The sequence below is a fragment of the Theileria orientalis genome, chromosome 1 (assembly GCF_000740895.1).
Source record: "Theileria orientalis strain Shintoku DNA, chromosome 1, complete genome".
NCBI classification, from domain to species: Eukaryota; Apicomplexa; class Aconoidasida; order Piroplasmida; family Theileriidae; genus Theileria; species Theileria orientalis.
This window is the reverse complement of record NC_025260.1, coordinates 1,910,851-1,932,933: the sequence shown is the minus strand read 5'-3', so window position 1 is coordinate 1,932,933 and position 22,083 is coordinate 1,910,851. Positions and strand designations below refer to the sequence as shown.

Sequence of the window (22,083 nt, the reverse complement as noted above, 5' to 3'; positions counted from 1 at the left end):
TGCTTGGAATGAGAACGAGTGATAAAATTTTCTTCCATTATACAATACGATTAACACAATTATAAGGTGGCTAACCAACTAAAATATTATACAGGTAATTACCGATTATTAATTATACATAAAAACACAAACATAAATAAACAGTGCTGTATAACAGTGAAAGTATGGTGATTCAACACCACCACATCATTTTAATTTTTCTGCCTACAGAACTGAAGTTTTTATACTCTTACTTATTATTCCTACTCAATTAATTAATATTATTCCGTATTTTATTTACACATTTTTCTTTTTTGTAAGTTTGCGAAGATTCGTAATTTATCGATTTTATTACATTCCATACATACACATAAATTGTTTATATTATAATTTCAACAAACATTCATTTCTTCATACATTTTGTATTATAAGTTTTCCAAATTTGTTTTTATTTGATTACATGGGTCATCATATTCCAATAATTTCAAACACATATATTTAGTAGATTTATTAACTTTGTATATCTCATATTTCAATTGTACAATGTATTTCTGTATCTAAATTAATATTTGAATTTGAATTTTAGATTATATGTTAATTTTCACAAACTGTGTAGTAACATACAAGTTTGTCTATATTAGTTATTTTAAATGATGAATTTTCATTTAAATATAATATGAGTATCGCAGAGCCAATTATGAAACAGAATTTTCGAGGAATCTCAGATGGAGCATTGCTTAAATGCTTTTTTATTTGTTTTTAATTTTTTCATAGTTAAGACGACATTATATGCTTCAGAAACTCAGTGTGTTAAGATACAGAGTTTAGGAAGGGCCAGTTTTATTATAAAACCTGGTTTTAGGAGTTTAAAAAATGAGAGGTTATCGCAGAATTTTAATTTTACGAATCATGATCCGTTAAGAAAGGATTCTCTTCCGCAAAGATTCAAAGTTTGTGAATAAGTTAGTTATTTTAGTGTTTTCAGCTCCAAGGAGTGCCAAGACTCTACGGATGGATGATGGAAAACTTTAGTAAAATGAGGATACCACTTCAGGATTCGGATATTTGTAAGTTAAAGCTCGTTTAAAAAGGAATATAGATGGGAAAGTTGATTATTTTTACGTGGATATGAACGCAGTGATACACGCAGCAACCCATGGCAACGTCAGTCCAAGCCTAATGATGGAAGACCAGGTTAGAAGAAGGAAAAATAAAATAATTTAGCAACGAATGAGGAGAATAGTAACGGCGCTCCTGAAAATATTTAAGCTTGTTAAGCCGAAGAAGATGATGTACATCGGAGTTGACGGAGTGTGTCCGTCAGCAAAGATAAATCAGCAGAGGACAAGAAGGTTCAGGCTGTATAAGTCGACCACTAAGCCGGTAAGAAATGTTGTGTTGTGTGTGTAAACATGAGTGGTGATATACATCAAAAAATGTAATTGACAGGGGTTCAAGCCGTACTATAAGTCGGAGGAGGGGAAGTACGAGTACACAGTGAAGAAGTTGCCAATACAGTCCTACGATAACGTGTCCTTTGACCCTAGTTACATTTCACCAGGAACCGAATTCATGTCAATGATGGACAGTGAATTGAGGTAAATGAGAACGTTAAGAGTCGGATGTAGGAACTGGATAGCGTTGCAGACATACGAAGGCACGTGGGAGGATCGCTACATAGTCTACAGCGGTACAGACGTGCCAGGGGAGGGAGAGCATAAGATATACGATGCAATAAGAAGGGTAATAGGAGACTAAATGGAAACAAATAAACAATTATTAGATGGCGGAGTGTGACCCGAAGGTTAAACAGGAGAATCACCTGGTGTACGGACTGGACGCAGATCTGATGATGCTCTCGCTGATAACGAAGATGCCTAACATGTACATATTGAGGGAAAAGTATGACCACGCTCCACACAAATTGGCAAAAATAAAACCGAATCCTTACTATTCAAAAGAAACAGGTAAGTACGAGTTAGGTTTAAGTATACTAGTGCTGTTGTTGTCAATAAAATATGACGATTGAATGTGTAGGTTTACTTCATTTCCACGGAATGGACTACATTGACTTTAAAATCAGCGACTACGAAGTGCTGTCAATGAGGTTTTTGAGAAGGGTGAGCAGTTGTTTGAAATAAAGCAATGACGATGTGTAGATTATGTATTCGAGGTGTATTCGAACGTCGGAAGCAGTTTCGAACGATGCGAATAAATTCTTGTTTAACCAAAACTCTAGAAACAGATTGACTGATGACTTCTCACTGTTGTCATTTTTAGCAGGTTTGTATTCTATACAAAACAAATAAGCACATGTGCATGATTAACAGCTACAAAACAACTTTGATAAGTTGACAAGTTATGCACGACGAATGTAGGAAATGATTTCTTACCACATCTTCCAACGGTCGAGCTGTGTAACAGTAGCTTCAATGATTTGGTTAACACGTACTACAAGATGTTGCCCAAGTTTAGAGGATTTCTAACGGAATCGTACAAAATTAACATGTCAAGATTGCAGCAGTTGATGAAGGTGTGTTTTATATAAGTGTTCTATTATGGCCAATAACAACAACAGTATCAGCAATAGCAATAGCAATAGCAATAGCAATAGCAATAGCAATAGCAATAACAACTATTATGGTATAGGAATTGTCCAAATTGGAAATTAAATATTTTAAGCAGAAGTCGACGTTGGAAAAGATCAGTGAATTCAGCGACCCGAAGAAATACGCTAAATACTACTACGAGAATAAATGCGACATAGACTTCAACAATAAGCAGGCAATAAGGAAAATGTGTGAACAGTACATAGAAGTAGGTTTAGACAGTGTGTTAATAGCAAATTAAAACAGGGGCTGTTTTGGACACTATCGTATTATCACTCAGGATGCCCAAGCTGGAATTGGTAGGCGGAAGAAGTAAACAGTGGAATTTAGGTGTTACAAGTATCACTACGCGCCGCTGGTGTCGGACCTGGCAAAGATATCAACAGCATCAATTAAGTTCCACAAGGGAGAGCCGATCACGCCGCTGGAACACCTGCTCGCGATCACGCCACCAAACAATATTCAGCTGCTGCCGCCACTGTACAGGAAACTGTCAGGACCGGAAGGGAAGCTGGGCGAGTACTTCCCGGAAGACTTCGAAATCTGCGAAGAAGGAAAGGAAAACGAGTGGGAACACGTGGTTAAACTGCCGTTCCTGGACACGAGGCACCTGAGTAAAGTGGCCAGGAGCGTCAACGACGAGCTGAAGTACACGAACCTGTACAAGTGAGTGCCCGCGAGTTAACGAGTTGTAGGAACAAGCCGGGATATACGAACGTGTACCACAGAAGAGCCAAGGATTCCACGAACAGGAAGAGTCAAACTTAATTTTTTAACACACTGCAGATACTAGATACGTGGTATTTAAAAGTGTTGAGTGTAGAAAGCCTAATAGTGTTGGTTGTGCAAAAGTAGAACAAAATTGTGTACCTTTTGTTATGTGTGAGGACAACTCGATCATCTACAATGATTTGGTCAAAAAGGGCCTAGTAGTGAAGGATGGAATGCATTACGGAGCCACATTCAGCATATACGAAGGTAGGTTGCAATAAGGTCGGAACGACGCTTAGATGATCCGGAAAAGTGCCACGGGCACAGTTTAATATTCGCAAAACACACAGAGGACGAGTTGCCAGTTAAATCAATAGTAAGGTGGAACAGAGTATCAACATTCGCAAACAAAAGGGTAAGCCTCAAATGGAGCGGCAAACATGGACTATTTTAGACCGTCATCGCGTTCGTAGACTGCCCTAATAAAACTGTAAAATATGCATCGGTGGAAAGGTATAAATTAAACTGAGGGCGCCCCGGATTAATATCGAATGGAATCACACACCCCCCTCAATGTGTATTTGATTTAAGGAAGATTGTAAATTAACCTTCAATTTTAAAATGATAATATGATTAGGTTTATACTTAATTCTTCAAACATATGTAAATGTATTTGATTGTATAGACCGTATTTGGTTTGTGACCGTGCTGTAACATATGGACTATAAAAACTTGACCGGGTGGAACCTAGGGTTCTCCGAACAAGGAGAAAAGACGGAGTCGTATTACCCGGACGAGGGAAGCATATCTGAGAGGCTGGATCACTCTCTTCTGAAGGTACCGTCGGGACTGCACTGCGGACCGGCAGGAAGAAGGACTCTGATCAAGTGGCTCGAGGGTAAGCACTGAAAATAGTGTGACATGAGTGTTTTAGACAACTATAAGCTGAGCAGAGGGATCAACAACGCAAACCCGGGAGTGATGGCGTGCAGACTATGGCAGGAATCCCAAGGACTGCCAGACGAGGTGAATCAAAGCAAATTAACCACTGCCCAGGTATCAAAGGCAATCGTAGGACTGCTGAAGCTGCAAGGAATACCCACCAATGTAACATATAAAATACTGTTTGAAAATTACCTGTCTAACCACCTCTCGACACTGATGAAGAGGTACGCAGGGTCGCAGAACAAGTAGGTTTAAAAAGGCTCAAGTAAATTAGGCTGGCGATGCTGGTGGAGAGAATGATATTGATGTTCCAGGTGACACAGATACAGCCGCTGATCGTTAACATACTGGACTTGCTGGTCGACATACCGGAGTCGGCGATGTCGAAGATACTGGACGACACGTCGTCGTCGCACAACTTCTACAAGGTATCAGGGGGAACCGTCACAGCATTTAGATATGCACGCCGAACATAAAGAGGAAGATATGGGTGGCGTCGCCGGAGAGGTTCTATGAAACGGTCATCAACTTAATTTTCAAGGCGCTGTTCCTGCTGAGGCTAGGAGTAAGTTGGAGTTGGTGGAAATCAACGTTCAGATAATCGACGAGGAGATGAAAAAGTCGACGGGATACGAGAACAGGAAGTAAGTGGGCACACATTGAGGAATTCTAACGCAACTTTAGCGAATATAACATGATCATAGCGCAGATACTGCAGCTGATCGGGGACCCTCAGAACGAGTGCAGTAGAATACTGTACTGCCAAGTGGTGAAGATGCTGAAGCTGCTATTCATAAGGAGCTCAGTGCAGTACAAGACTAACCTGAACAGACCAGGAAAGACGCAGAGCTCAAGCAGATCAGAAAAGGGAGACTCGGCAAATCAGGTCAGCATTAGTAAGATCGTGGAGTGCAACCTGTGCTTTAAGACGGAGCAGTTCTCGAAGATGAAAACCGAGAACCTGGACTTCAAGTACAACAAAATATCATGCGAGGACCTGTGCAACCTGTACATAAAATACACGGACAAGACGATGGGACTCTGCTACTCGTGCGCACCCACGGAGGCGGAGAGCACGAGCACGACGCAGAGCCCGGAGGAGTCGACGAAGGCGAAGAGACACAAGCCGGACAACCAGCAGCTGAGCGTGAACGTAGACGAGGACATAGTGTACCTGGACAGAGGAGAGGCGTTCTTCAGCACAATCAGGTACTCGATAGCAATCAAGTGCCAGGAGATGTACAAAATAACGAACGAGGACATGAAGCTGATAGAGCCGAATTTTAACCTGCTGCAGCTGATAAACAAGGTACACAACTCAGTCGAGAACAATCTCCCGACGAATGAGCTGATGAACATAATAAATAAGAAGAACGCGCAAAACTCAATAAACGTAAAGGTATGGTACTTGAAACAGATACGCAGACCTAATAGCAATAGTTACCTAGTAGTAGGGGTTACTGAGTATTTGATGATATAATCAGGGCATTAACCTAGATATATATTGTGTATAGTTGACACAAATGACCACACCCATTACGTGTACACAACAGTGGTAATTGGCATTCTTTAGGACGACATGGACCTGTTCAACATCTCGTTCATACTGTGTAATCCGATACTGTACGACAAGATCATATCATACTACGTGTACCACCTGTTCAACATGGACGTCATACTGCTGACGTCGAACCTGGACATAAGCTACTGGCTCTCGCTGATAACGCTGGGCCTGTCGTGCACGTACATCAGCATCGTCAAGTTCATACTGGACTCGGAGAGACAAGGTGAGTTGAGCTAAAAATAGAGCCTGTAGAACAAGAGGAGGACAAGCAAGAGCCTACGACCATGGGAAAGAAGCACGTGTCGTACTTTAAGCCGTACGTTAACATGTGTAAGCCAGTCTCGCTGAAGAAGGTGCTCTCATACATATACCCAATGGACAAGCGCACGAGTCTGGCAACGTCACAGCTGCCGCCGTTCTTCGCCAATTTCATCTCACCCACACTGATATCGCACGAGTCAGGGAAGGAAGGAGCGTTCAAGAGGCTGAGTGAATTCGACGTGGAGGGAGAGCCTTACAAGGTGCCGGCAGATGACCCGGACATGACCTTCCACAGCCTGCTCATACTGTACCTGCCGAAGCTGGACACGCACCTGCTGAGCAACTTCAAAAACGGATGCAGAAACTTTGTAAACCTATTCCAGAACACGTCGGAAGATAATGGACAGGAAGAAAGAGGAGTCGCGGCACCGACGAGTGGGAGGGAGGTGGACTTCTCAAGTGAGGAGACTTCGAGGCTGATATCGAAGATGCTCCTGCCCTTCGAGCACTCGAAGTTCAACTCTAACACGCACGTAGACCACCTGATGTCGATCCTGCAAAGGCAGTTCTCGACGGTGAAAAGGTCGAAGCCGTCGACAATAGGACAGCTCAACTTCACGCTCCTGTACATAGTGATGAAGAAGTTATCTGGGCTAAGTCCCACAACGATGAACATTTTATCGTCAACGTCAAACATAACGAAACTACTATTTAAAATGGTAAGTAGATGAGTCTTAGTAGAAAGTGTACCGTACGCCAGGATGAGCACACGCGACTACGAAAACTAATGAATGTGCCTAGATAACACTTGAAATGGTGAAAACATGTATAAAAAACAAACCGAGTCATTTGGAGCAGAATTACGACAATCTGCTCAAGTACATATCGTCGAAGATGTTTAACAAGTAAGTTGCACGCAAGTAAAAGTTAGGATAAATTAATGGTACTGTGTGTGTGCACGCTTGTTAACGTAATTCAGGGAGACTGTGGTCAATTTTAAGAGTCCAACGGACTACCTGTACCTGAGGTTGCTGAGGACAATAATGTTTTCAAATTCAGATAAGGTAAGGAGGCGGTGCGCTAAATGAGTTTAGTCGACCAAGGAGGTGGTGTTCAAATTCGTGGAAAACGTGTCCAACTACAGCGTAGCAACGTCATTCATACTGCTCTTTTACTTCAAGGTAGGGCCCTGCGTTCTAACGATTGTACAGAAATACGGGAGTGACAAGAATACTAGTCAAACACTGGAACGACTGTCTAGGTAAGATTCCGCGAAACGGGCCCACACACTGAAACGCAGGAACTGCCATCGCATACTGTACGACAAGGAGAACAAAAACAATTTGAGTTACCAGTATAGAAAGTGGATTTCGCTGTTTGACGAGGTGAAACAGGCGCTCGAGTGATTAAACCCCATCCTTAGATCGCTTAATTTGATGTTTTAGCTCATAACGTACACATCTATGTTTAGTGCAAGCACCGCTGACAGTAAACTGTTCTCTTTCTTCAAGAAGAAGGAGAATCCGGAGAGCGAGCTCAAGAATCTCGCGAAATACGAGAAAGTGCTCGACGCAGAGAAGCAGGCCTCGGAAGGTTGGTTTTTTTGGATTTTTAATCATTTTTTAGCGAACATCAAGACAAACCTAACAAAATCATCCCTCAAGGCCTTCCAGTTCTCGGAAGTGTACTCTGAGTGTTACGATAAGTGTGCCTCTAACGCACTCAGGGCCACCCTCAAAAACTCTTCCCTGGGCTCACTCTTGCCAGATGAAGTCACATCAACCACGTCCAAGGACGTTCTGACGGTGCAAGACAACCAGGCAGAAAAGTCGCTGAAGGAGCTGGTCGGCCAGGTGCTGGACCAAAACATGTTTGAGCCGCCCAAACCAACGCCAGAATACTTTGTTAAACAAAAGTTGGACAAGAAGCTAAAGGATACTGTAAGAGTTAGCGAGTTGAAATGCGAAGTGCATTGCGCGAAGAAGTTTTTGGAGGTGTTTGAGCACTGATAACTAATCTGTATATTACATAGAATTATATATATAAATGAGCAGGTGTTGCATAGTTTACGGCTCCGAAACGGGCTCGACAGAAATCGCATCGTACACGACCTATGTGTACCTTTACAAGAATGGGATCCCAGTGGAAATACACCTGTCAGATCTTGTCGATTTGAACATACTTTTGCTTTTTGACTACGTCATCTTTTTTGTGCCCACCTGTGCCTTCGGGGAGTTTCCGCACAACTTTGAGGGCGTAGTGGATACGCTGATGGATTACCATGCCAGAAGCAAGTACATTCCGAGCTTCAAGTACACAATATTTGGACTGGGGGACAGCAGGTACCCTCAGTACAACGTTGCTGCGAGGAAGCTGCACTCGTTACTGAGCTCACTGCGGGCCTCAGAGTTCTTCCCATCCGGTCTGGGCGATGACCAGCACCCGCTGGGCTACGACGGGGAGCTGTTGGTATGGAGGAAGGACCTGCTGGAGTATTTGAGTCAGCAAAAGGGCTCAAAGAGTGAAGGCTGCAGTTTTGAGAGCATAGTGTACCCATTTAGGGTTGAAAAAATGGACATAACGAATCCCACAGAGTACCTGTTTCAGCAAATGTGCAGGGACCTGTACGACCATAAGCTTAATCCACTGTCGTACAGCAGGGGAGTGGTGAAGTGCAACAAGGTAATCACCAGTGCCAACCACTTTTCAACCGTGAGATCGATAGAGATTGAGGAGGAAGAGCCCAGTTACATGACTGGAGACGTGATGTGCATGTTTCCCATTGACAAGGACGCGGACGCCCTACTGTTCGACCTCGACCTGGATCCCGCCCAGGTAGTGTGTGTGAGGAGGAATGACAACTTCGACATACAAACAGTGCTGAGCGTGCACAACGAATTCAACAGCTACCCGCTGGAGTGGATAAAGAGAAAGTTGGATGTGCTAAGCGTGTGTCTCATGGAGTCTCAGATTCAGAGCCTCCTTGAAGCGCTGAGACTGTTGACTGGACGGAAGATGGTCTCGTCGCGAACGCTTCCAGTGGGATTGTGCATGACGCTGTCGGAGCTGTTTAAAAAGTACCTCTGCCTCAAGAACGCGTGCACGCCCTTCCAGATGCACGTGATGTCGCTGTACACGGACGATGAGGTTCACAAGGCGAAGCTGCTCGAAATGTCCAGTGAGAGCGTCGAGGGATGCATGGAGTACTACAGGTACTGCAGGAAGGAAAGAAGGTCGCTCTACGAAGTGCTGTACGACTTCAGGTCGGTGAAGTTGCCGCTGGAGGTCCTGGTGAACATTTGCACCCCCTACTACTCGAGGCTGTACTCCATCGCATCCAGTCAGATTGACTACGCGGACAGGTACTCGTACTCACTGACGAGGTACCCGCTAGCTGTAAACTATCCCCGGTTTAAGGAATTTATATCCAGCAAATACAAAAGAAACGGCAGAATACAACTCATCGTGGGCAATGTAAACTATAAGATGGACGGGAAAAGATCAGTGGACGGATTAGGCTCACGTTATCTCAATACGCTTCGGGTTGGCCGCAGAGTGGACTATACTATTTATAGACCCAGATTCAGATCATTGATACTGAATACTGAGGTGCCAGTGCTGTTCATAGCCACAGGCACAGGAATAACTGTACCAAAGCCTTACATAGAGCACAGATCGTTCAGATGTAAGTATGCCACTTGTGTCAATAGTCGCTTAAAGCCACTAAGATCATATAAATACTTTGTATTTTATCACCACCTTTAACTTCAACATAGTTAACTGTAACCACTAATTAGTTACAATAATATAGTTACCACCAACACAAATTAACTTCAACCTTATAGTTATCACCAACACTAATTAACAGAAATCACACAGTCATATACATTCACACATGAACAAATAAACCAGTAAACAAATGATATTGTAGTCAAGGAGCTATGGAACAGGCACAAGCTGCTTCCTAAGACCAAGGACATGGCGTTCATGGGATTCCGGAGGCCGAGTCAAGACCACCTTTACGCGGACTACGCACTGTACGAAAACTGGTGCATGTTCGTGTTCGTCTACTCCAGGGCCGGAGAGTCCAAGTACTACGTTCAGGACTCCCTGAGGGACCACTCCAAGGAAGTAAGTCTCAGATAACTGATGGCTTTTAGGTCTACTCCTTCTTGAGGGAGGGCATGGTTGTAATCGGAGGGAAGTCGCATCCCATGCCTGCGCAGGTCCTCGAGTCACTAGTCCACGTGCTCGAAAAGGAAGCCCACTTCAGCCGAGAGTCAGGGCAGCGATTCATCGATCACAGCATTAAGCAGAGTAAAATTATCATTGACACTTGGGGATGATTAACATTCAAAAATAAATTCACTCACGTATTTATACACATTTACACATAACAAACGCATTCACACATATACAAGTACACATAAACATACACACATACACAAGTCCACAAAAACATAACACACAAACGCATTCACACATATACAAGTACACATAAACATACACACTCACCGGCATAGGTATATTTATAATACATTATTGTCCTTTAAGTTTTTAAAGGGAGGCTGGGTCTTTACACTACATAAATGACAATATGGTATACAACAGTTGTTTTCTCAATTGTGTGTGTGATCAATTGAGGTGGCAGCGGTTGAATGAGTGGGCTACTGGCTGCCGAATTGATTTCTCGCTGAGTCGATTGTTGTATTACTGACTCATTTAGTTAACCAACGTGTGCTAACAATTCGTGCTCGTCTAGTCGGTGCAAGGCGGCTGAAGTGACGGTTCTCGGGCCGACTCGGTGGACGAGTCGACGATTCAAGGGGGGCGGTTTACTCAATTCCAGGGCGCGACGCTCTGCCTCATATTTGTATCATTTACCTTGAGTAGTTGGGCTTCTTCTTGAACTTGGCCGTCTGCGTCAGCGTCGGGAACTCGCGCTCGCTCAGGTACTTGGGCGTGTCGCGCAGGCCCACCGCGCCCGCGTAGTTCCTGGGCGTGCTCAGCTCCGCGGCGTTCGCGTTGTTCGAGAGGCTCGGGAACTCCGTGTCGTTGCAGAGCTCGATGCTCGTCTCCGTGTTCCCCTTGAGGTAGAAGTGCAGGATCTCCAGGTGCTCGACCTGCGTGTTCCTGAGCACGTTGATGCACTTGCGCGTCCAGACTGTCGCCACCGTCTGCAGGTCGCTGTTCCTGTACTCCTTGACGAGCCTGTGGAACTCGGGCTCGAGCGACTGCAGCGACTCGAGCTTCTTCATGCTCACGAACTCGCCGAGGTTCGTGAAGGAGCGTTTTTGCGATAGTGCGATGTTGAGTATCTTCAGCTTCGTGGTCTCTCGCAGCGAGTACTCGAACGACTTCGCCTTGAACCTCTTCAGGTTCGCCACGAGTATGGTTCCGATGATGTCGTACATGAGTCCGTAGAAGTTGCCCGTGGTCACGTGGTTCATGAAGAGCGTCTCGCTGTCGACGCCCACGTCCTCCAGCTGCACGTGCCCGTAGGGGATGTTCACTGGCGTCGGGTTGTCCGCCTCTACTGGCGCCGCCTCCTCCACTCGCGCCGTCGGCTCCTGTGGCTTCAGCACTGGCGTCGCCGGCTTCGCCTTCACCACCTTCTTCCCCTTCAGCGACACGATGTAGTCCTTGCGCGGTATCTTCACTATGTTCTGGTTCCTGTTTTTCTTCGGGATGTGCTCCACTATGTTCGTGTTCGGGTTCAGCGCCGTCGAGGACACGTTGTCTCCGTTGATCGTCAGCGCCGAGTTCGCGTTCTTCTTGCTCGTCAGGTTGAACGCCTCTGAGAGCGACAGCGGCTCCTTCACGTCCTTGTAGAGCAGCTTCATGTCTCCTATCAGGTCGTTCAGCGCCGCCTTCACTATGATCCTGTTCGAGATGTTCGCGAAGTTGAGCGCGCAGATGAAGAAGAGCAGCGTGTTCGGGCCCAGCTTAACCTCCGGGTTCTGTTCTCGCAGCTTAAGCAGGTCCAGCTTAATGCAGAACCTCTCCGCGTCGAACCTCGGCTTATTGATGTGCAGGTTGTAGAAGAGGAAGAGGAACTTCGTCAGGTATCCCTTGACCAGGTTGAAGAGCGCGCTTCCGTCGCACTCCTCCGTCGTGCAGCTCGAGACCACCTGGTTGTATTGCGTCGTGAACGACGTGATCAGGCACACGTACAGCTTCGCCAGCACTTCGTTCAGGTACTCCGAGACGTCGAAGACTCTCACGTCGTGCCTCTTGAAGTACTCCATCATTGCCTCCAGGTCGCTGAACACGTGCGTCGCTCTCGTCACGTCGAAGTTGTTGATGTAGTCCGACGCCACTGGCAGATCTTTACTTCCTCTAAGCCCGTTCAGGAACTTTTCCAGCTTCTCCTTGTTCTCTTCCGCCGACATGATCGACGGCTCCAGCGGGAAGAAGTAACCTCCCAGCGACGAGTCCTTCAGCGTCTCCAGTGGGTTTTCCACGATTTCCGACACCTCCTCCTTCCTCTCCGCGGGGTCCACTATGTTGATTGAGCCGTCCCAGAACGCGTCGTAGCCCGACTGGTCTTCGAACGCCGAGTACATCGACGTCGACTTCGTGCTCTTCTGCTCTCTTGCTGACTTCGTCGTCACCTGCACTGGCTTTTTGCTGCACTTCGTGTTCGTCACGCCCGGGTGCTTGTACAGGTAGTGCAGCTGCAGCTGCAGCTCGTCTGCGAATACCACGAACATGCACTCCGGCTCCTCGCACGGGTAGTGGTACGTCTTGAAGTGGCTGAAGAGCGAGGCGTAGTCCGAGAATACGTTGTACGAGTCGTCGTTGCAGTCGCAGAGCTCGCAGATGAAGTGTTCGTCCTTGCCGTGCTGCTTAAAGGTCGCCATGTCCCAGTGGTATGTCTTACACGCCGGACACAGCACGTGTGCGCTTATCGGCGGGTGGCAGTCCTGGTCTCCGTTTTTGACGTGCTCTCCTATCTTCGTGAGCTCGTACAACACGAACTCGCAGAGGAACTTTTTGTTCGTGAAGTAGCTCAGGCAGATGTCGCAGAAGACCATTGCGTGCGAGCTCTTGATGTGTCTGTTCAGGAACTTGTATGAGCTGAACTTGAACTTCGCCACCGTCTTCATTGCCTCGCTCAGGTTTTCCTTGGTCACGTTGCTCACGTACCAGCGCTCCTTGCACTCTGCGAACCAGCATAGCGGCGACGTGATCAGCTTGTAGAGGTAGTATATGCTCGCCGACTCGAAGATCAGGTTCGTGTTACTCACGATTAGGAACTCGTCGAAGAACGAGACTGACTCCGCTGTTTTTTCGAATATTGTCTGCGCTCCGCTTCTGTTTTCACACACACTCAGGTTCGATACTGAGGTTATAAGCCCGTTAATTGTGAACATGTTTGCCACTTTCGAGCTGTTTTTGAGAAAGATTTTATATAGCTGCATTATGTTGATTGTTGCTGATGCGAGTATTTCCTCCGTCTCCTTCGTGCTTTCGTTTGAGTGCGTGAGTATCTTGATGAACTCCACCAGCTCTCCTTTCGTCAGTGCTGGCGTCTCCTTGCTCGAGTAGAAGCTCTTGTTCAGTGCCAGGTGCACGTAGAACGGGTTAACGCAGAAGTATATGTGTTCGTTCGGCTGTTTGCAGTACGGACACTCGTATATTCCCTTGTTTCCCTCATTGTTGTAGAAGTATGTTAGCTTCAGCGAGCATAGTAGGCACGTCATGTGATCGCACGTTCCAATTGCGCAGATGAGTGTGTTTTCGTAGCAAATACAGCAGTTTAGGTAGCAATTGAAGTGGTACGAGGGTTTAAAGTCCAGAAGTTCCACTGCCTGCTCCTTCGATACTTCGAACTCGCGCGGCAGCTTAGAGTTGTAGAAGACATCTAATATTATCTGCCTTAGTTCGGCTGAGAAGTTGCGATTGTTTTTCGGCTGTTTCGGGGCGTTTGTTGGTTTCTCTTTTCCCCGGCTGTGGTTTCCCCTGCCGTTTCTGTATCTACGGGATTTATCGAAATTACTATTTCGACTTTTATCCATCATAGACTGACAATTATTTTGTCTATATGTACATATATTTTTTATGTGTTTTTTTAAAAAATTCCCGGGTTACCGCAAGTGTTATAGTGCATAATGTGAAGTGTAAAAAAATTAATTTTAGCATACACAGTTGTTATGTGTTGTATTCCAGTCCAGGTACAGTTCCATTGTCTGTTTATTTTTATATTTTTGTGTTCACTTACTTGGTTTGGCTCCACTATTGTTGGACACATTGGACATTTGAACTGCCTCTTTCTCCTTTTTCCGCTCAGTCGATCGTGGCAGATTTTACATATTACGTGCCCGCACGAGAGCATGATTGGTAGGTTTTCGCTGCTCGTTTGGTCCTTCGAGACTGCACATGTCAGATAGCTGTGGAAGTGGAATGCTGGTCCTAGGTCCGACTCCACTGGTAGCTGCTGGTTCGACTTGAGCCACATTCCCACCTTCGAGGAGACTTCGCATCTTTCCTTAAAGAGTACCTTTAACACGTCCAACAGGTATGGGAATGTCACGTGTCCTGCGCATATCACTACTGAGAGTGGGCTGTACACATTTATGATTTTTGTGTTTACTTGATATTTTTACTTGACATTTTAACTAATTGTACTCTTATCTACCTTAATTCACTCGATATTTTTACTATTTTAGCTAATATCTACTTGATCTTACATTATATCTACTTTATTTGTACTCTTATCTACCTTATGTTACTACATCTACCACTTTTTATTCTATATTATCTATCTACTTTACATTACTCTATTCTTATTAACTCTATACTATTTTCTTTACCTTTCGTATGGCAGGTGGACCTTTATGTATTCGCTATCTACACATGGTTCTACCTTCGTTTCTTGCTTCGGTCTCACTAGTCTCTTGTGTGTTCCTGTCTTATCCTTTGGCGACTCCGTATCTTGCGATGCTGTTCTTGTGTCTACTCGTTTTTGTTTTAATAATGTTTACTTACCTTCCAAGTTATGGTGCGTGTGTGAGCCTCTAAATCTCAGTACTGCTGGCTGTGTTTCTGTTCTGAGTCCCCTCATTATCATCCTCAGTATGTCCTAACATTGATTAGTTACCATATATATATCAACTACTTCACACTAACTACATCACACTAACTACTTCACACTAACTACTTCACACTAACTACTTCACACACATAACTAAAGCACATGATGGTTACTAAACTATTCTACGTAATTGGTGTTGCAACTTACCCTCAGTGTTATGCTCGACCTTTCCATCGTCGTGGTGTGCTCCTCCTCGGGCTGACTCGAAGGCTCTGAGGATATCTGCTCGTAGGGACTTATCGTCGTCTCCCTCCTCCTCGGCGCGTTCTCCAGCGCCTCTTCTGTCCTCGTCGGGAACCGTATTCGAATCCTCGAGCCCGGCGACACGTTAAGCAGCCTCTGTGATATTATGTCCGCCTCCAGCAGCTGCGAGGACACTCGCGAGTCCCTGAATATCGAGGGCCCTGCGAAGACCGTCAGCGAGAACGTCGGCGTGCTCCTCGTCGGGTTTTCCTCAGTCTGCGTCACGGTGGTCGAATAGTTGTCTATCAGCCTTCCCATGCTCGACAGGCCCAGCAGGTTCTCCTCGCTCTCCTCAGACCCTGTTGCTATCAGCACTGTCGTCCCTCTTTCGTTCCTCGTCGACACCCAGTCCTCTGGGTCCACGAACCTTCCGAATGACGACACTTCCTCGTCGCAGAGCTGATTTTCCAGGTAGTACGGGAAGGTGCTGTACCCTCCATCGCTCATCACCAGGCCTTGCCTCGGTATCGGCTCCTGGCTGTTCAGTGCCTTCATCAGCAGAGCTCTTGATATCGACCTTGGCGACTCGACGTTCGCGTTAAGCGCCACTCTGTTTTTTATGAAGTTTAGTCTTCTTCCGTGCTCGAGCGAGTTTGAGTTAAGGTATTTTGAGGCCATTCTCGGCTGCTTAATCTTCTCTCCTGCAAGCCCGACTGGGTTTAGCCAGTCTTCTCTCAGCCTCACTCCCTTGTCCTCCGGGAGCCTGAAGGTCGCCGCCTTAATCTTCGAGCCGTGCAGCGCCAGTATCCACGACTTGTACTTCAGCTTGTCGTTGCTTCCTCCGACGTTCTTCGTGTCCGTCAGCATCGGTCTCCATGAGAACGCCACCACGTCTGTCACTTGCGACCCCTGCTCCTCTGTCGACTCCGTCACCTCCGTGACTTCGTGGATCACGTTTCCCTCCTCGTTGAATGCGAAGCTCTGGTGCGACTGCTCTGACAGCAGCGGCTTCCTGTCGTAGTTCGGCGGCTTCTTCATCAGTATTCCTGTTTCGCAGAATAGCTTCGTGAACATTTTTATTGTTTTATTTTTTAGCTCGTCGAAGTCTGCGTCGTTTGGCAGATTTTCTCCCAGTATTACTTGCGTCACCAGCTTCCCTATTTCGTCGTTATGTATTTTCCAGAGTGAGGTCAACCCGCTCTTCTTTACTTCGTCTATTATTTGCGTGTTACTTTCCTCTTCTGCTTCAAACAACTCCTTCAGGAACCTTATTTTGTACAGGTTAATCATTATTTCGTTGAATCGCTGCACGTGCAGGTTTGAGCAGTCGCTTTGCATTTTTGTCCACTCCAGCACTGGGTCTATGTTGCACGACTTGATTTTTCCTATCAGGTCGTGCAGCGTCTTATATGCTTGCACCATCAACTCTCCCACTGTTCCCTTGTGGTTTTCTCCCCAGAGCTTCGTCGACTCTCTCTTCAGCTGCTCGTAGACTTCAAACATTCCGTAGTGCAAGAGGTGTATTCCTATCATTCTGCACACCAGCTGTTCGTCCAGGTTAACTGGTGATATCATTTCTTGGTTTTCGTTTCCTCTCGTTCCCAGCAGTGCCTTTCCCATTTCGTTGAAGTGGTGGTTAAACTCCTTAATCAGCTTATTTATGCTTCTGTACACGTCGTATGACTTCACTGTGTACGCCAGGTCTCTTATTGACTGCTTTGTGCAGTCGCACATTGCAGGTTCATTATTAAAGTCTGTGGAAGACGTTTCATTTCCTGTGTCGGACGACTCGTACTTCAATATCAATCCGTTCAAACTATCTGATTTCTGTAGACTATCATTTAAATTTGATTCGCTAGATAAACTATTATATTTAAAATCTTGTGTTCCGTTTATATGATTCGCGCTGTGGTTCCTCAATTTATCTTCTGTGTCCTACGTTCATTTATTATTTTATATGCTAACCTGTAACAATTGTATTAGGTTATCTATATGGCTATTTATATTATCAAATAATTTTTTTCGCCTTTTTGAAAGCGAGTCGAAATCATCTAGTAAGGGTCCCATTGTCGAATGGTACGGCCTCTTCGAATTTTTAATTACACAGTTCTCCATAAATAGAACTTTGGCGTAGTTATTGCTTATGTTAGAACTAACATTTTAGAAATGACATAAAATGACTATTTGCACTTTTACAAATGCAATAATCATTAAATATGTTCAGAATACATTTTGTTAAGTATGGTGCAAGTGACATGATGTAAATGTTCTCTTTTACTCATTTACACATGTTTTATTCATTTTCTGTCTTCTTTAACGCTCTGTACATTAATTTTTATGACCATTTCATTAGTACATGTTCCATTTCATTTTTTTTATCCACTCAAACACATCCTTGTGAAATATGTTAAAATTACCTTATGTGTAAATTATTTATGTAGATATGTTAACATTTTATCCATACACATATGTCTAATTGATTACATTAAAGTGTTTTTTCGTTTTTAAAGCAATAGACCTGGCTCCACCTTATCATTATCTTGTGTATAGACAGTTATTTTTCTTATAATTTACCATGATTCCATGTAATAAAAACAATTTATACGTATGTTACAATCTATTGTACATTATCTTTTTTGTATTTGGCATTCCACCTCTCTATTTCGTAGTCTAAAAACTCCGGAGTAGACTTATCCCTAAAAAAAATTCCGCGTCTTCTGGGCTTCTTCTTCTCGCTGGTATAAATCCACACCGTTGTCATCGCCAGTGCTGAAAAATTAAAGTTTCACTTTCACTAATCTAACCTACAGTCCATTTTGCAACCCTGTTGGCTGGGCTTCCATTTAACAATATGGTCCTAGATATGTGACCAAATCTGCGTCTAAAGGAACCCATAAATTTTTATATTACACGAATAGCATAAAAACTATACGATATTATACAATTGTTTTATTTTGTAAATCACAGTAGCACTCTAAATCACATGGTGATAAATATTTTAAATTTACAATTAAAAATGATTTGTATTATATTATTAGTAAATTTAGACAATTGTTAACATCATATATAAATTTTATCATACACCTCTGAAATTTAATGTTAATTTATTATTCTTGTTTACATAAAGAGTTTAAAGCATGGCTGTTTACAATTCTGATCGAATTCCAGTGCCGCCAGTGAGGAAGAAGGCCACATACTTCGCAGATACTAGAAAGGTGCGACAATCCAGTTAAAATTTTATCTTTAGGGCGAGGTGGGAGAGTTGCGTCTGCTGTTGAGGAAGATGTTGCTGGATTCAAACACTCTGTCGACGACGGAGAAGATCGTCTCGCAGATCGTGGACCCGAGCATTGACCACATAAAGGCGCTGAACATGAAGAGGAGAGATATACTGAAGAGACTCATCGGAACGATGACGATGGGAATCGACCTGTCGTCGCTGTACACAGACGTAGTCATGGTATCGCAAACAGACGACCCAGTCCAGAAGAAGATGATTTACCTGTATTTGTCAAACTATAGCGTGAATAACGCGGACCTGGCAGTGCTGGCGATCAACACACTGCTGAAGGACATAGAAAGCGTGGACCCAGTGATTAGGTCGCTGGCGCTGAGGAACCTGTCCTCGTTCGGAACAAACCTGTCGAACGAGTACGCAACAGTGTCAGTTCTGAAGAAGATGTTCGACCCGTCAGACTCAGTGAAGAGGACAGCAATAATAGGGTCGATAAGAATATATAAGTCAAACTGCACAGTATACGGAAACGATTCGAAGAACACGTTTGACCTTTTGCAGGACCTGAAGATGGCGCTGAGGTCGTCGAACGTGCACGTCATGCTGGACTCGATGTGCGCAGTGTCGGAAATAGCGGACTACGAGCGGAAAATACCGCTCTCGACGCGGACCGTAATATACTTGACAAACTGGTACTTCAAGCACCATTAATGGTTAATTTTTAGCCTGAAAAACATGGACGAGTGGGAGCAGTGTTCGGTGCTGGAGTTGCTCTGGACGTACAACCCGGGAGACCGAGAGGAAATGTTCGACCTGATGAACCTGCTGGACGATAAGCTGAAGCACAACTCGTCAGCAATGTTCCTGGCGACGGCTAAGTGCTTCCTCATGTGGACGAGAAACGAGCTGTTCCTGCAGCTGGAAGTCGTGCGTAGACTGCAGGACCCGTTTATATCGCTGATCAACAGGAGCAGGAATGAGATTGCATACGTCCTGCTGGCAAACATACTGTGTCTCATCGTAAACGGTAACAAAATGGCGGAATAATATTCTTTAGTGAAGCAGCTGTTGTTGGATAACCCGGGCTTCGAAGACGAGGAAAACTCGATTGCAAACTACGAAGTTCCATTCGTGGAGTACTACGAGCTGTTCTACTGCCGCTACGACGATCCCATGTACATAAAGCACGTTAAGATAAACATCCTCCTATCGATATGCACAGAGGTAAGAAGTCACAGGTGGAATGATCAATCACTATTTTTAGAAAAACTGCGTCAACATCATAAGAGAGTTGAACGAGTACGTGTCGGAATCGAATCATGATATCGCAAACAAGTCGATAATAGCTCTAGGCATTGTTGCACTAAAGCTGCCAGATCAACTGCCGTTCATAATAAAACAGGTAGGCAACGAGTTACTTAATTATTAGACGTTATGTTGCATGGGCGATCGCCAGTCAGAGTCACACACTGTTTCAGATAAAGGACATTTATAACTTCAATTTGCCACACCTGAACGCATCAGTGTTATACGTCATTAGGACGCTGTTCGCAGTGTACCCGGAATGCAGTAGCGATTTATTGGAGATAGTGAAGGAGCCATCGGAAGTAATCACGTACCCGGAGGCAAAGGCACATCATATAGCAATACTAGGTACCAATTTAGTCAAAAACAACCAAGACTTAGGTTTAATTACCTATGATTCAATATGACACAGTTAAACTAGATTATGATTGAGTATAACACAGTTATATTAAGTGTGATTTAAAATTGCAATAGGTGACTACGGATGTGATCTCGATCACACACCATACACACTAGAGGATTACATTGATGACCCGAATCGCACGGACACGATGACGTGAGTTTATTTATGTGTTTTATTGTGGTAACATGGATTTTATAGGTTGGAGTTGCTGCCGGCATCAATCAAGGTGTTTCTGAAGAGACCGGCAGAAATGCACGAGGCAATGGCAAGGCTGTTTCAAAGCGTACGTTTAATAAAAGTTGATAAATAAATCAATCAATAAATAAATCATTAAATAAACAATTAAATCATTAAATAAACAAATCATTAAATAAACAAATAAAACAATAAACAATTAAACAAATAAACAATTAAACAAATAAACAAATCATTAAATAATCAAATAAAAAAATGTGTGTTCATATAAACATATTTTTAGGTATTGTACGTGTCAAAGAACCCGGACCTGTTGTCGTCAGCCGACTACTACTATAATCTGCTACTGCTGGGACCAGAGGTACATGGATGAACATTTAGAGAATGTTTAGGAGGTGGAGAAGGTGCTGTTTGAAGGGGATCATTACAGACAGAAGCCAGATAAGGATTTCTTGCTGGTGAGTGTTAACCATAGAGACGAACGTTCAGTTATTAATTTCATGACTTGTTAGTTAATTAAACGGTTTTACAACTAATTAACTAACAAATTTACAATTAAATTAGGGACAGCAAAACTACTTTGCACCGGATCCAGATTGGAGAGAGCACTTTAACACAGTGAATCTGATGGAGAGCTGCCAGGGATTCTATAGCTCAAAGAACGCGAAATATTTCTTCCCGTTCGAACACAAGAACGTTCCCACGGACATTTTCAGAGAGGAGAACATACGCAAGGCAGTGGAGGAGTGCTCGCCCAGGAGCCTCGAGGTTCAGCTACCCACTGACGCCCTGATACGCCAGTCGACGAGCATGAGCAACGAGGACATGGCGCTTGTCAGTGAGCTGGAGACGGAGATCAAGTACTTCAACCTCGTGAACCCGAGCACGCTCATGTCCGAGGAGTTCCAAAAAATATGGTTTGAGACTGAGAACGCGTACTCGAGCGAAATGCCGGCCCATCCAAGTGAATTTAGTCTCGACGACCTCGAGGTCATTTTCTCAACTCTGCACATCATAACGCTGGTAAGCGCAAGTTATAATCGTTGCCACCAGGTGTCAGGAACCAGTAAGAACGTGACGAGGTTCTACATGTACACGGAAGACAAACAAGGGTAAACTATTATTATGATTCTTTAATTATGATGCCATTTTTGTCAGTACAACAAACAAACAAACTATTACTAAACCAACTAGATGTTAACATACAAATTGTTAACAAATACTTATAGGCTGGTTTATTATATTGAGATCCTAGTGACGAGGGGCGATGAAGGAAGCAGTGGCTCCGTAAAGGTGACATTGAAGGTGACTGAGCACAACTGCAACGAGTCCTCTCTGCAGTCGTTTGCTGAAATTTTATGCGATTTCGTGAACAGATGGGTAAATCGATGATTTTTTCCTGATTCGGATGTGATCTGTGTTTAACCACTCTGATTTAGGATAACTCGTAGTTGTATTATAGTGTATTCCCATGTACTCACTAGTTACAACACACTTGTGCGCGGTACCAGTGGTTATCAGTTAGTTAGTATGCACGTATTAGTTATAACGAATCATTAATGAGACACTATTCGGTAGTAGCACCAGTCATCCGTT

At 44.3% G+C, this 22,083-nt stretch overlaps 8 protein-coding genes across 8 annotated transcripts; 5 read left to right on the top strand and 3 right to left on the bottom strand.

Annotated features, from left to right (window-relative positions):
* Positions 1–655: 655 nt before the first annotated feature.
* Positions 656–3,356, top strand: TOT_010000791 (5'-3' exoribonuclease 1; the record flags this gene model as incomplete). The annotated part of the gene is given in 16 exon segments (XM_009691339.1): positions 656–734; positions 754–929; positions 965–1,046; positions 1,079–1,173; positions 1,204–1,362; positions 1,429–1,577; positions 1,608–1,722; positions 1,763–1,946; positions 2,017–2,099; positions 2,139–2,262; positions 2,331–2,512; positions 2,629–2,777; positions 2,835–2,887; positions 2,919–2,984; positions 3,095–3,254; positions 3,284–3,356. The coding sequence occupies 16 exon segments, from the start codon at positions 656–658 to the stop codon at positions 3,354–3,356; spliced, it is 1,929 nt and encodes a 642-aa protein (XP_009689634.1).
* Positions 3,357–4,220: 864 nt separating this feature from the next.
* Positions 4,221–7,475, top strand: TOT_010001299 (conserved hypothetical protein; the record flags this gene model as incomplete). The annotated part of the gene is made up of 13 exons (XM_009691338.1): positions 4,221–4,325; positions 4,356–4,489; positions 4,519–4,672; positions 4,702–4,809; positions 4,842–4,888; positions 4,929–5,643; positions 5,818–6,031; positions 6,067–6,788; positions 6,871–6,974; positions 7,049–7,133; positions 7,164–7,250; positions 7,281–7,330; positions 7,370–7,475. The coding sequence occupies 13 exons, from the start codon at positions 4,221–4,223 to the stop codon at positions 7,473–7,475; spliced, it is 2,631 nt and encodes an 876-aa protein (XP_009689633.1).
* A 57-nt stretch (positions 7,476–7,532) lies between these two features.
* On the top strand, positions 7,533–8,078 carry TOT_010000789 (conserved hypothetical protein; the record flags this gene model as incomplete). The annotated part of the gene is made up of 2 exons (XM_009691337.1): positions 7,533–7,662; positions 7,696–8,078. The coding sequence occupies 2 exons, from the start codon at positions 7,533–7,535 to the stop codon at positions 8,076–8,078; spliced, it is 513 nt and encodes a 170-aa protein (XP_009689632.1).
* A 37-nt stretch (positions 8,079–8,115) lies between these two features.
* On the top strand, positions 8,116–10,415 carry TOT_010001298 (uncharacterized protein; the record flags this gene model as incomplete). Its single annotated transcript, XM_009691336.1, has 4 exons — positions 8,116–9,002; positions 9,066–9,754; positions 10,001–10,200; positions 10,230–10,415. 4 exons carry the CDS (start codon positions 8,116–8,118, stop codon positions 10,413–10,415), a joined length of 1,962 nt encoding a protein of 653 aa, XP_009689631.1.
* Positions 10,416–10,949: 534 nt separating this feature from the next.
* On the bottom strand, positions 10,950–14,090 carry TOT_010000787 (uncharacterized protein; the record flags this gene model as incomplete). Its single annotated transcript, XM_009691335.1, has 1 exon — positions 10,950–14,090. The coding sequence occupies one exon, from the start codon at positions 14,088–14,090 to the stop codon at positions 10,950–10,952; it is 3,141 nt and encodes a 1,046-aa protein (XP_009689630.1).
* Positions 14,091–14,143: 53 nt separating this feature from the next.
* TOT_010001297 (uncharacterized protein) lies at positions 14,144–17,464 on the bottom strand (the record flags this gene model as incomplete). The annotated part of the gene is made up of 5 exons (XM_009691334.1): positions 14,144–14,636; positions 14,886–15,030; positions 15,061–15,154; positions 15,314–17,284; positions 17,315–17,464. The coding sequence occupies 5 exons, from the start codon at positions 17,462–17,464 to the stop codon at positions 14,144–14,146; spliced, it is 2,853 nt and encodes a 950-aa protein (XP_009689629.1).
* Positions 17,465–17,966: 502 nt separating this feature from the next.
* Positions 17,967–18,244, bottom strand: TOT_010000785 (conserved hypothetical protein; the record flags this gene model as incomplete). Its single annotated transcript, XM_009691333.1, has 2 exons — positions 17,967–18,118; positions 18,154–18,244. The coding sequence occupies 2 exons, from the start codon at positions 18,242–18,244 to the stop codon at positions 17,967–17,969; spliced, it is 243 nt and encodes an 80-aa protein (XP_009689628.1).
* Positions 18,245–18,486: 242 nt separating this feature from the next.
* TOT_010000784 (uncharacterized protein) lies at positions 18,487–21,879 on the top strand (the record flags this gene model as incomplete). Its single annotated transcript, XM_009691332.1, has 12 exons — positions 18,487–18,564; positions 18,597–19,276; positions 19,310–19,611; positions 19,642–19,808; positions 19,849–19,986; positions 20,063–20,237; positions 20,364–20,445; positions 20,491–20,575; positions 20,771–20,848; positions 20,880–20,945; positions 21,052–21,599; positions 21,717–21,879. The coding sequence occupies 12 exons, from the start codon at positions 18,487–18,489 to the stop codon at positions 21,877–21,879; spliced, it is 2,562 nt and encodes an 853-aa protein (XP_009689627.1).
* Positions 21,880–22,083: the final 204 nt, after the last annotated feature.